Raw genomic sequence first — 13360 nt, forward strand, 5'->3', positions numbered from 1 at the left:
GCGGAGCTTTTATTATGCCACAGTCGACTGCTTTTATTGAAAAAAAGCAGCGCTGTTTTATCATACTAGATACGTTTGAAAGTTCTGTTATAATGCTACTCTGTGCAGTCGTCACCGGTCTATTAAAACGCACAACATATTAAAGCGTCTTTAGTGTATCCATGTTTTCTACAAAACAAAATCGGAAATCAAGGGGTTATGATGTCATTGGCAGGCGACACAATGACACCATGGACACGGTCCGTGTCACTAGTTAAAATTGCTTATTTCTCTATAAACATTCTTCTAAACATTTGGGATAATGTAAGTACACAAGTCAGCAAAATATATAACACTGTTCTAGTGGTTTTTGGATATTTAAAAAAAAAAAATCTTACATATTGTGCCTTTAACTGGAAATGATCTAGAAAAACATTGCTCACAAGTGACAATTACCTCAATTTCTCTTTGTTTTCTTTAAGTTTCTTTGTTTCAAACACACACTGAAATATTTTGATATAAAATAAATATAACACAAAAACAAAAAGAAATTATAGATAAATATATAAATAATAGATAAATAATTTAAAGACAAAAAATATCTAAATGATTTGTTATAAAGTTTGCTCTCTCTGCTGGAGAAACGTTTACAATGTATAAATGACTTTTGATATAATTCTTACTATATATATATATATATATATATATATATATATATATACACAGTTTTATGCAAAAGTTTGGGCACCCCTGATAATTATCATAATTTCAATTTATAATCTGCTAGGCTTTCGAAGCTGCAACTTCATTTGGATATAATTTATACCTTATGGATACATTAACATTTAAATTCTGAAATAACATTTATTGAATCAACAGAAACAATGCAATGGGAATCACAACAAAAACAGACAGGTGCAAATATTTGGGCACCCCAATGGAATAATCACATCAGTATTTAGTAGAGCCACCTTTTGCTGAAATAACAGCCTGTGGACGCTTCTTATAGCCACTGATAAATCCCTGAATTCTGACTGCAGGTATTCTGACTATTCTTCCTTGCAAAATGTCTGCCGGTTTGGTGGCTGCCGAGTGTGGACAGCCTGCTTCAAGTCAATCCATAGATGTTTGATGATATTCAAGTCTGGGGACTGCGATGGCCATTCTAGAACATTGTATTTAACTGGAAATGATCTAGAAAAACATTGCTCACAAGTGACAATTACCTCAATTTCTCTTTGTTTTCTTTAAGTTTCTTTGTTTCAAACACACACTGAAATATTTTGATATAAAATAAATATAACACAAAAACAAAAAGAAATTATAGATAAATATATAAATAATAGATAAATAATTTAAAGACAAAAAATATCTAAATGATTTGTTATAAAGTTTGCTCTCTCTGCTGGAGAAACGTTTACAATGTATAAATGACTTTTGATATAATTCTTACTATATATATATATATATATATATATATATATATATATACACAGTTTTATGCAAAAGTTTGGGCACCCCTGATAATTATCATAATTTCAATTTATAATCTGCTAGGCTTTCGAAGCTGCAACTTCATTTGGATATAATTTATACCTTATGGATACATTAACATTTAAATTCTGAAATAACATTTATTGAATCAACAGAAACAATGCAATGTGAATCACAACAAAAACAGACAGGTGCAAAAATTTGGGCACCCCAATGGAATAATCACATCAGTACAAATTTAACAGTGGGGAGCAGGTTCTTCTTTTCCGCCATGTAAACCGCCTCTGGTGGTGACCAGATAACTCTATCTTAGTTTTATCTGTCCACAGCACATTATTCTAAAATAATTCAGGCTTGTCCAGATGAGCCTTTTCATACCTCAAACGACTCTGCTTATTGGCAGTACCAAGAAAAGGCTTTTTCTGCGTCACCCTTCCATTGAGCTGTTCCTTGTGCAAAATGCGCTGGATTGTGGAATGATGTACAATGACATTATCAGCAGCGAGATGTTCTTGGAACTCTTTGGAGGTGGTCTGTGGTTTGTCTGTGACCATTCTAACCATTCTTCGCTGTTGCCTTTCAGATATTTTTTTCATCAGCAGCGAGCTGTTCTTGGAACTCTTTGGAGGAGGTCTGTTGTTTGTCTGTGACCATTCTAACCATTCTTCGCTGTTGCCTTTTCAGCCTACCACATCTTTCCTTGACAAGGACTGTTCCTGTGGCCTTCCATTTTCTAACTATATTTCTGACTGTGGGGACAGAGACCTTAAACCTTTGTGAAAATGTTTGTATCCTTCTCCTAATTCATATTGACAAATTATCCTAGTTTTTAGTTCATTAGGGAGTTCTTTTGAGGTTCCCATGTTGCTACTTTCCAGTAGAGAATCAAGGAGAAGCACAACTAGCAATTAGCTACCTTAAATATCATTTCCCATGATGGGTTGCACCTTAGTTTGCAGTGTTAAGGTTCACTGAGCCAATCAAATCAATATTGTGATGTAATTAATCAGCAATAAGAGACTACAGGTATTAAAATCAACACAATTGACTTTTGCACAGCCTATTTTTCACATTTGACTTTATTTCATACAACACAGTACTGCTACACTAAGAATTTCAACCATTCTATTTAAAATTTTATTTTATCAATTTTTATTTAATAACTGATGACAAAACTGACAAAGTAGAATCCCAGTGATTTATCTGAAACATAAAATTAGTCTATGACATGGATAGCAAAACATGGGATTTCCAAACCAGATCATTCTGATCCAGATTAAACTTTTTGAACAACTGGTCCCTGAGTGCTAACAGGCATATGAATATTTACATATTTAATTGCCCATGTTTTAATTGAAGATATGTCATAATAGCAACGCTATGAATGCCAGTTTAACCTATAGGTTTTAATGAAAGCAAAGATGTCTAAAATGTACCCTTCCCCCAAGAGTCTAATTTTACCATTTTACTTCAAAATAATAAAATAACTAACTTTTACTTCACAATCTAAACACTTTCCTGTCCATAAATCCCTCATTAATAAATAAGGGGGCAGTTAATGGGGTGTGTGTACTACTCACTGCTGTGTGTGTGCGCGCACTTGGATGGGTTAAATGCAGAGCACAAGTTCCAAGTATTGGACACCATACTTAGCCACATCATGCACTTTCCTTTCCTTAAATATACATAAAAACTTTAATATTCAATACAATGACATATATTGCTATTTTCCAGAGACACAAGATAAGATCAATTAACCTCAAAACTGTTTCGACTGACTAAATCTTGCAAATTTTGATATTCAAATGAAATGACAAAATGAAAATTAGCGTAGGCATTCATCAAAAGAGCTGAGATGAGATTTTGTGTTGTCTATGATCAAAAGATAAATTAAAGGGGGGTAGGTGTGACATCTTGCCCTGGTGGGCATCTTACACCATCTTACCCTATAAAATGTCTGAAGTTGAAAAAATGGTCAAGTATGCAGCTGCCTAAAAGCTGCTCACCACCAAAAACTCTCAGAAGAGTAAAATCCTGAGCAACCTGTTTATAAATAAAAAACAGTGCTGGCTATTTTCTGTTACCAACAATTTCAAAATTTTAACACATTTTCTCACTTAAAATTAACAATTTATTCTTCAGTGAGGCATTCACAGCAGGACTGCATGCCTAATTTTTCTCATTACACCACCAAACAACTGCCAACACATGACCTTTTTACCCAAAAATAACATCTCTAATTACAGGACAGAAGTATTAAGAAGCATCTAATGAAGACAATTATAAACAAACCTTCATTTGCATCTGTTCTTTGTCCTATTTACAACACATTTAAAATAATGACCACTAATGTTCTTGTAATGCTGCTACACTGATTATATTATGAAAAGACAAAGATGTCATATGTAGCGTGTAACTCGACACAGATGATAATCCAGCCTTCCATTCTCCAAACCACTTATCCTATTTAGCGTCATTTCTTTTTATATATATCTAACAAAAAACAATCCTAATCTAGTCATATGTCAGCAGCAGCTGAGCCCTCGATCTGTTTATTACAGACGGTCTGGTATGATGCCTGTCTAGTATGAGGGGGCGATTAACTGCACCTGTGCAGGTACAATGTCTCACTAGGGTCTGTGCAGGTGTGAAGTAATGCTCATGTACTGTTCACTGATCCAGAATCTGATCATTAATCACAGACCGCACAGGACTGAGAAACACTGGCCCAGCCATACAGATACACACATCTTTCTTCCTGCAGGTGCACATCATCACTCTTCAGAGGTTCTCTAAGAGGTTCTGTCCACATGGCACTTCCAATGATTTGCTTGATCGATCTTGCACACAAAACTGAACAGAACAACTGAACTGAACATGTGTGAATGTGACCATGACACATGCTGGGTTGAAGGACAGTTACACCAAAACACTATTGCAAACATTACACAAACACAGTAGCCTTGAAATTAAATGTCCGAGAAGCTTAATTCCCACAAACTCGGTAAATGTCTGTATCTAATACAAGATTAAAAAAAAGATGGCAGCTGACGTAATAAAATTCATTTGATTTTATTGAATGAAAAATAGCATGCAAATGATTTTTACCATTTAAACATGTTAATTTTCCTCCCTTCATACACACAACTGCACAAATACACACACTCTCCAGTAGCTACTTGCAGACAACTCATTCATTTGCTCTGTCTCTCTCATTTACACACAATCTTCATTTGAACTGGTTGTCAATGAGAGTTCCCTTCATCTTGGCTTTCTTCGCCTCAAGCTCCGCCTGTGTAGAGAGAAGCACCGTTCAGATTACAAATGAAATCAGTCTAAACCTGTTCAAATCAATACCACATTATCATTTAAGTCAGTCACTGATACCACATCCTCTAAATTAACTTTTCTCTGTGGGTTTCAAAAATGGTATATGGTAGCCTTACCATTCACATATTATTCACACATAACCAACCAATAAGCAACTGTCATTTACTTTCTCTCAAAATAATTTCATTCATGTACAAATCACATTAACAGAGTCTGTGTGAGTGTGTGCAATAGCTAAAACTAACTGCAAAAAGAAACTCAGCGTCTCCTGCAGTCTTACTCTTGCCTAGATCTGCAAAACTCACTCTATTCCTCTCAGCTGCAGTTTTAATATCATGTCCAGAAATTCCCAGAGTGAAGTTCTATAGCTCAAATTGACTTGAGTTATGGGTTTTGTGTGTCTGCACAGCAGTGTTTCAAACAAAATGGGAACAGGGAAGTTCTCTGCCCATCCCCTGCAGTCCATATATACATACGTATGTATATATGTGTGTGTGTATATATATATAATATATATATGGGCTGGTAAGCAATTAAAATGTTTAATCTAATTAATCGCAAATTAATCAGACATTACTCCCAAAAGATCATTTAAAGTCGTTGTGTAAAGCATCAAACAGACATTACAGAAAGTAGCTTCAGCAAGAAATAGTTTGTTTGATTCAACATAAAATGTATTACATATACTCTTTTGGACCATGAGGGTGAGTAAATGGTGACAAAATTTTAATTTTTGGGTGGGTGAACCCTTTAATAATTTTTATTATTATTATTACTATGGAAATATTAAATTATTTCTTTAATGAAATGATGCCCTAAATAAGAAACTAAAACTGCCAGTAGGTGGTGGTAAATGTCTTAATGATTAAGTCATGGAGTCATTCATTCATTCATTTGATTGGTTCAAATGGCTGATTCATTCAGGAGTGAAGTAAATGGTTCTTTATGAATGGTCCATTCAATCATTAGGCTCGTTCATCTTGAAGCGGATCATCACCATCAGACCGATCGGTGTGTGACATCAAAGTACCGCGGAAGCGATTAGAGAGCAGAAGACTCTGCATGCTTTTGAATCGCTCTCGCGGTACTTTGATGTCATACACCGATCGGTCTGTGCAGCGCCGCTTCATATCCAACGAGCCTAATGGTTCACCCAATTTGTTCAAAACGTGCATTAAGAAATTAAATGCCGCTGTGTGTTGCTCAGAGACGAACAATTCTGCTTTGTCTTCATATTTTCGTTGGCAAAATTTAGCAAAACAGACAACATTGTGTCTAAAATAACACAATATTAACTTCTTACTGAACTGTTGTATAAGATCAGTATCACATTTGCACTCGTGTGATATTGCACTTAGCCTATTGCTCGTGTGATATTGCTTAAAGGGGTGGTTCATTGCGATTTCACTTTTTTAACGTTAGTTAGTGTGTAATGTTGCTGTTTGAGCATAAACAATATCTGCTAAGTTACGAAGCTGAAAGTTCAATGCAAACGGAGATATCTTCTTTTAAAATTCTGCCTACAAAAACGGCTGGTAGGGACTACAAGTTACTTCCCGGATTCATGACATAACAAACCCAGATAAAACCCGCCCTCCGGAAAAGGCAGCAAAGGGGGCGAGGCCATGCTGCGCTGCTTTAGAGAAGAGGAAGAGAAAACTAGAGGTGCACGTAAAAATCTATTCATATATGAATCGTGATTCTGTCTTCTAAAGATTCTAATGGATTCACAAGTTTCAAAATCAATGTTCTAAAGCAGCGGTTCTCAATACTAGGGGTGCAAGAAAATATCGATACACTTTAGTATCGCGATATTTTGTTTGGCGATACTGTATCGATTCTCAAAAACGGAATATCGATATTTAAAAAAAATAAAATCATACAAGATTCATGGCAGTTGTTTCGTTTTGAGTTTATATCCCGACCGCTAGATGGCAGTCTTCATCTCTGAACCATAGCTCTGAACTTAAACAGTGACAGAAAATAATAGCATTAGGGCACGCCACTAATGTTAGCGTTAATATAGTTCACTGCTAGTAATGGAGGATGAAAGAATTGTTCCAGTTCCCGTTTCGGTGTACAAAGCCGAAGTGTGGCGTAATTTGGTCTTTTAACGTCCACCGTGGGACTGTGCCGCGGGCGCCGCCTCGGTTCCGCCGCTTGCCGCGTCCCGTGTGAAGAGACTCGAGCGGGGCGCGGCGGGCGGTAGGGTCGCCGCGCGACTGCAGCTTTCTCTCGTGGTGGGGGCGTTTTGTGCAGTAGCCTAGAAAAAAAAACAGTGAACCACCCCTTTAACTATATGATGTAAATATGAGACAAAAACAGGCCTTTTTGTCCAATATCTTGAATTTTAGGGACATTCTAACTACGTTCTCTAGGCTCAATCACGCAGTGAGTTGTTGCCCTCGAAGTGTGGCGTAATTTGGTCTTTTAACGTCCACCGTGGGACTGTGCCGCGGGCGCCGCCTCGGTTCCGCCGCTTGCCGCGTCCCGTGTGAAGAGACTCGAGCGGGGCGCGGCGGGCGGTAGGGTCGCCGCGCGACTGCAGCTTTCTCTCGTGGTGGGGGCGTTTTGTGCAGTTGGGGTGGTGCTCGCGTCGCGGTCTCGGCGATTCCACGCGGAACATAAATACAAACTGAAAAACCTGTGAAATGTCATCAATCAACTGTATGAAATGTCAGATGACCCACATAGGTCTGTGGCGGGGCAAGTGCATTAAATGCGTTAATGATTTTAACGTGTTATTTTTCACCGTAATTAATTAGTTTCAACAAAAAAATGTAAGCTGGAGACTGCTTTTGAATTGTAATAATTTTTCACATAGGAAACTTAATTTTAAACAAAATAAACAAAAGCCATGTTGTGATTATCATATGAAGTTCATTAACAATCTGTCAGACTGAATCACATCGATAACTTTTGAGTTTGTTGTTCATGAATCAAATCACACTAGTCAAGCTGTATGTTTGTTACTGAGTGCAGCTAAAAAAGACAACGCAATTTAAACAAGTTTTCTTGCTATTTTACAGTACACAGTTTTTAATAGCAGGTGAAAAAGGGCCTCAATCTGTGTTCATGACCTGGCTTCAGACTGGCCTAAAGGGTGTTTACAGTGCGACTCAAGAACTTGTGTGTGCTTATCTCCACACTTTTTAAGATAATCAAATACAAGCCTTCAGCTGCTTAACCAACCCACTTTTTATGACAGCTTTCCTAAAAATATATCATATTCCTAAAATAAGAAATATCCCAATATATTGCCTTGCTTATATCGCCAACATATCGTATCAACCCCTGTACGGTGATACGTATCGTATCGCCAGATTCTTGCCAATACACAGCCCTACTAGTGTGTGTGTTTGAGGGGTCTCTGTCATCTCGAACTCTAAATTCATTAGCTGTGCAGACTATATTAAAGTTTCAATCTGCCTGAAGCATGAATGCACATTGCCTTTTCTTTCATCTTCCTGTGTGTGCTCTTACCAGTTCCTGAAGTCGTCTCTTGCTCATTCCTTTCCTCTCCAGCTGTTTCTCAATCACTTTGGCATTCTGGGCATAAGAATCCGCCACCTCTCGCTGTAGGATAACCCAATCACAATCAATCACAGCTCTTCAACAAAGAGAGATGATGTAAGGGATGAGTCAGGCCAGATAGGCAGCAATACTGTTCCTCACGTCCCCCTGCTCTGCACATGCTCTGCTCTCTCTCTCTCTCTCATTCAGCTCAGCTCCAACAATGAACTGTTCCAATTATACACGCCACCTCTCGCTGTAGGATAACCCAATCACAATCAATCACAGCTCTTCAACAAAGAGAGATGATGTAAGGGATGAGTCAGGCCAGATAGGCAGCTGATGAACTTAAACTCACCGCTTCAATCTCTTCCTCTTCTTCATCGATCGTTGAAACAGTAACAGAGCTGAACTTGCCCATGTCTTTGGTGCGTTTTGTCATCATAACCTACAATGCATACAAATGCATATTACACAAACTTGTTCACCTCATATTCTGCAATTCTCTCACATCTTTTCGAATAAAAACGTGGTGTCTTACCCTGACTTTCTTCGGCGTCTCTTGTTTCTGGCTGTATACGCTTGTGTTGCCAAATCCCTGGCCGAACTTCACCAGCGCTCCATCCACGATGAACGTCACTGGAGTGCTTTTCATCTGATGCTGATAGAACAAGAACAGACCACACCTACACAGAACACAAAAAAAGTTAAAAAAAAAACAGATTAAGAAACTAGACACTTTCAGTGTTGATTTTTGAGAAAAGTCAGATTAGCTGACTCAGACAGTAATCAAACTTGCTAAAAATTCTGAGATCACACATAATTAGCACATTTCACAAGCAAACTGCCACTGCTGCAATCATTCTCTCTAAGCCTTGACGTCAGCCTCTTGGGCACAGCATGACAGAGTCGTCATGTTGACACAAGAAACTTGGGACTGACTGTTGTGCATGCTTATTTAAGGACAGGAGATAATATGACTGGAAAAGACCATGGTTTTCATGACTGAGTCATAAATTATGCATCATCCTGAAGGGGATTATTTATGACTACATTATACAGTATATTACAAACCTGTTAACCAAATAAATAAATAAATGGACACGGAATATTGATTCAATCATTTTATTACACTTCTGTTCAAAAGTTTGGGGTTGCGAGATTTTTGAATATTTTAAAAGAAGCCTCCTATGCTCACCAAGGCTGCATTTACCAAAAATGCAGTAAAAACAGAAATATTGTGAAAAATTACAATTTAAAGTAATTATATTACTACAATTTAAAATAAATGTCTTCTATTTTAACATACTTTAAAATGTAGGCTATTTATTTTTCCTGTGATGGCAAAATTAACTTTTGTTTAGTGTCACATGATTCTTCAGAAATCATTCTAATATGCTGATTTGGTGCAAACATTTATTATTATCATCAATGGTTTTTGATCAATTTTATGCATCCTTGCTGAATAAAAACACTAATTCATTTTTTTTTTTTTTAATGAACCAAACTTTTGAATGGTAGTGTATGGTAAAGTTTGGCCATTAGCCAATATGAAATATTGGCCACAGAATGGTGCAACTGACTAATCAAATGCAAGTATTCCAGAGAGCCGTGGCTTGTAATAAGTTATTACTGAATAAACTGTATGCTATAACCAAGTGATGTATAATTGTGTTTGTATGTAACACACTTCATGCTGTAGACTGTTTAATATCACGCATTCTGTATGCCTGCTGTATCTTCTGTGCATTGTGAAATGAGTATGCGGGCTTACTTACTTCCCACATTTTTTGCGAAACTGTCTTTCGATGCCCTCTGACCTGCAGAGAGACATACAGCGGTTAGTGAATCTTAATCAATGTCTCAATGAACAACTTCAACACAAACGTACAGACAAACACACACCTTTTCAAGTACACCGTCTCATCTTCCTCCACGTTGCAGAACTTGTGGGCGTGTTTTGCTGCATCAATCACTCTGGCTTTGTCCCGTGGTCTCATGGGTAATTTCTCTATCTGACAGTCTAAAAAGAACACGTGGGCTTAATTATCTCTCTCTTTACTTCTCACACAAAGCACACACACTGCAGAGCCAACAGACAAAACCTTTGTCTGCTCTTGTAAAGCAGAAAGGTGATGACTTATTGACCAGTATGATCTCACTGACCTTTCCTCGTAGATATCATCCAGAACATTCAGATGTCTGCAATATTAGTCTGTACTGATTGTACACAAAGCTGTATTGAATGAAATCTAAGTTACATTTAGTTGAAATTCACCATAATGTAACTAAGACGACATTTTACCAAACAATTCTGTCATTATTTATTCACCCTCATATCATTGTAAAGCTGTATGACTTACTTTCTTTCACAGAACACAAAAGATGATATTTTTAAGAATGCTGAACTGTTTTGATGACCACTGATTTCCACTGTTCGGACAAAAAGTTTCACAGAAGAAAGAAAGTCATACAGGTTCGGACACTTTAAAATGATTCAGCTTCATGACATTTAAATTCCAACCAATTTAATGAACATAAATAGCACAGAGAGCAAGTTTAATCACACTCATTTCATTTCTAGAAGGAAATCATATGAATAACACCATATGAATGAAAAGCAGAAACACAGCATGATAATTATCCTTAGCTTCTCATTATATTTCAATTAAATATGTTATTTCTCATTATCACACTCTTGCTGAGGTGAAGAAGTCTACAACTGGAAAAGGCAGTGATCACAAGGAAAAACAAGTCATCAATTCATGACGTAACTGTACATCTCAAAGGGATTTTTTACCTCAGAATACCATGCAGTGAGATTAATATAACACATAACTAATTTATATATCAATGCAATTTTATTAATATATTATAAAAATATTATTAATAAATGTAATAAGACAAGTAATTAATCACATTCTGTGGCACATTATTATATATGTCATATGTAATGCATAGGTACATAAATACATGCATACATACATACACACACACACACACACACACACACACACACACGGTGGCTTGTTGGGGTAACACAACTGAAATGTTCCCAGGTCCAGAAACGTAGCAAGTTATGTTTCTGAGCCTGGGAACATTTCAGTTGTGTTGCTGTCTATTGAGGGTCAGAAAGCTCTCGGATTTCATCAAAAATATCTTAATTTGTGTTCCGAAGATAAACAAAGGTCTTACAGGTTTGGAACGACATGAGTAATTAATGACAGAATTTTCATTTTTGGGTGAACTAACCCTTTAAGAAACAATATTTTGGTCACCAGCCTAGACTAAACCATAAAATAATACTTATATTAAACCAAGTGTATATCTGCTGAATGCAGGAGTTTGACATTCAGACAGATTCTGGAACAGGACTCAGATGACACAGATGCTCCTGTGCTTTGGGATGCCCATAAAACCTGAGCATCTCATATCACGTCCACAGGCCAAAGTAGAGGACAACACATTTTGAAGTGCCAGGCGATTAAAAAAAATAACACCTATCCAACAATATTCACAGCATAAGTGAGGCTGAGTGGGACAAAGCCCTGTTGTGAGAAATATCAGTCCGCCTGCTCTAAAAGCATTTCCCTGTTCACACATTCAACTGAGTTCAGGTGCAGGCACATATGTGTGAGGAGAACACAGTGAGGTTAGAGGACAAATCTGAACAGTGTTAAGGATTTGATTCAAACCATTTATTTGAATAATCTGAATCAGTTAAAAAATGATTCTTTCAGTGACCCTTTCAAGTGTCACACTGTTATGCCAGTAGGTGGCGACAAGTGACTGTCTTTATGAATGAGTCATGATTGAATCATTTACTGAACCAAAAAAAGAGTGATTTCGATTTGAAAGAAGCAATATGATAACTGATTTATAATACAGCTGCACGATTAATCGCTAAAAGGTCGCAATCTCGATTCAAACACCCACGCGATCTTATTTCTAATAACGAATTTAAAAAATTAAGAATAAAAAAGAGGTTACATAAAAGAAATAGTGCAATTAGTTGGACGTAGCACAGTGCTCATTTAGTAAATGTACAGCTAAACAGATGCGTTTTGAGTCTGCATTTAAATGTGGCTACTGTTTCAGTGCATCTGATCTCTTCTGGAAGCTGGTTGCAACTGTGAGTGGCATAATAGCTAAAAGCAGACACCCCTTATTTTGAGTGCACCCTTTGTATTTCTAACTGACTTGATCCTAATGATCTGATTCTGAATGGTCTGTTTTATATTCAGTAAGCATATCTGCAATGTATTGAGGCCCATTGAGTGATTTATAAAGGAGTAATAATATTAAATTCTAAATAAAACTGGAAGCCAGTGATATGTTCAGATTTTCTGGTTCTAGTCAGAATCCTGGAAGCAGCTTTCATCAGCTGTCTAATGGTCTTTTTGGGAAGTCTGGTGAGGAGTCCATTGCAATAGTCCACCCTTCTGGTAATAAAGACATGAACAAGTTTCTCCATAGTTGCAGTACTTTTGAGATGATTCGTTCAAAAGCCCTGATTCGTTTATAACTGAAACAGCACCAAATCTGCACTCCGGGCCTAAAAAACCCTAAACAAACACACACACACGTTTGTTTCTATGAATTGTGGGGACTTTCCATAAACTCCTATTACTTTTATAATGACAAAACGTTATTTTCTATCGCCTAACCCTACTGTAGGGTTGAAAATGATCAAAGACTTCTGCTTTCCTGTCCCAAACCTATCTTCAGTAACAAAAGGGCCATTTGGCATTCCTGAAGGCACAGAAGTGCTGATAGTGATCAAGGCCTGTAGGCCAACGTGTATATACATAGGGGGTCTGCTAACTGTCACACCTTTTGCACAGTGGGTGAAGCTGTAATCTGCTGATTTGTCAGTTTGAATGTCTCACATTTGGTTTTTAGTCACATGGTCAAGGAAGGGATAAAAGAAGATTGCAACTCTTGCTCGGTCTCTTTTCTTTGCTGGCGATCTCTCTTTCTTCACTGGGGCCCTCTTCTTGCGCTCTCCCTCTTTCTTTCTTTCTTTCTTTCTTTCTTTCTTTCT

General features: G+C 37.1%; 1 protein-coding gene across 1 annotated transcript in view; it reads right to left on the reverse strand.

The window, feature by feature from the left end:
* Positions 1-4577: 4577 nt before the first annotated feature.
* Positions 4578-13360, reverse strand: part of steep1 (STING1 ER exit protein 1) — a 9818-nt gene continuing 1035 nt past the window's right edge. The window contains exons 2-7 of the mRNA XM_016502739.1: positions 10222-10339; positions 10095-10136; positions 8858-9002; positions 8675-8764; positions 8287-8379; positions 4578-4765 (exon numbers count right to left, since the gene is read on the reverse strand). Of these exons, the coding sequence (XP_016358225.1) occupies positions 4703-4765; positions 8287-8379; positions 8675-8764; positions 8858-9002; positions 10095-10136; positions 10222-10339 (551 nt within the window). The 3' untranslated portion in view covers positions 4578-4702. The remainder of the gene's footprint in view (positions 4766-8286; positions 8380-8674; positions 8765-8857; positions 9003-10094; positions 10137-10221; positions 10340-13360) is intronic.

The sequence above is a fragment of the Sinocyclocheilus anshuiensis genome, unplaced genomic scaffold (genome assembly GCF_001515605.1).
Source record: "Sinocyclocheilus anshuiensis isolate Anshui unplaced genomic scaffold, SAMN03320099.WGS_v1.1 scaffold438, whole genome shotgun sequence".
NCBI lineage: Eukaryota > Metazoa > Chordata > Actinopteri > Cypriniformes > Cyprinidae > Sinocyclocheilus > Sinocyclocheilus anshuiensis.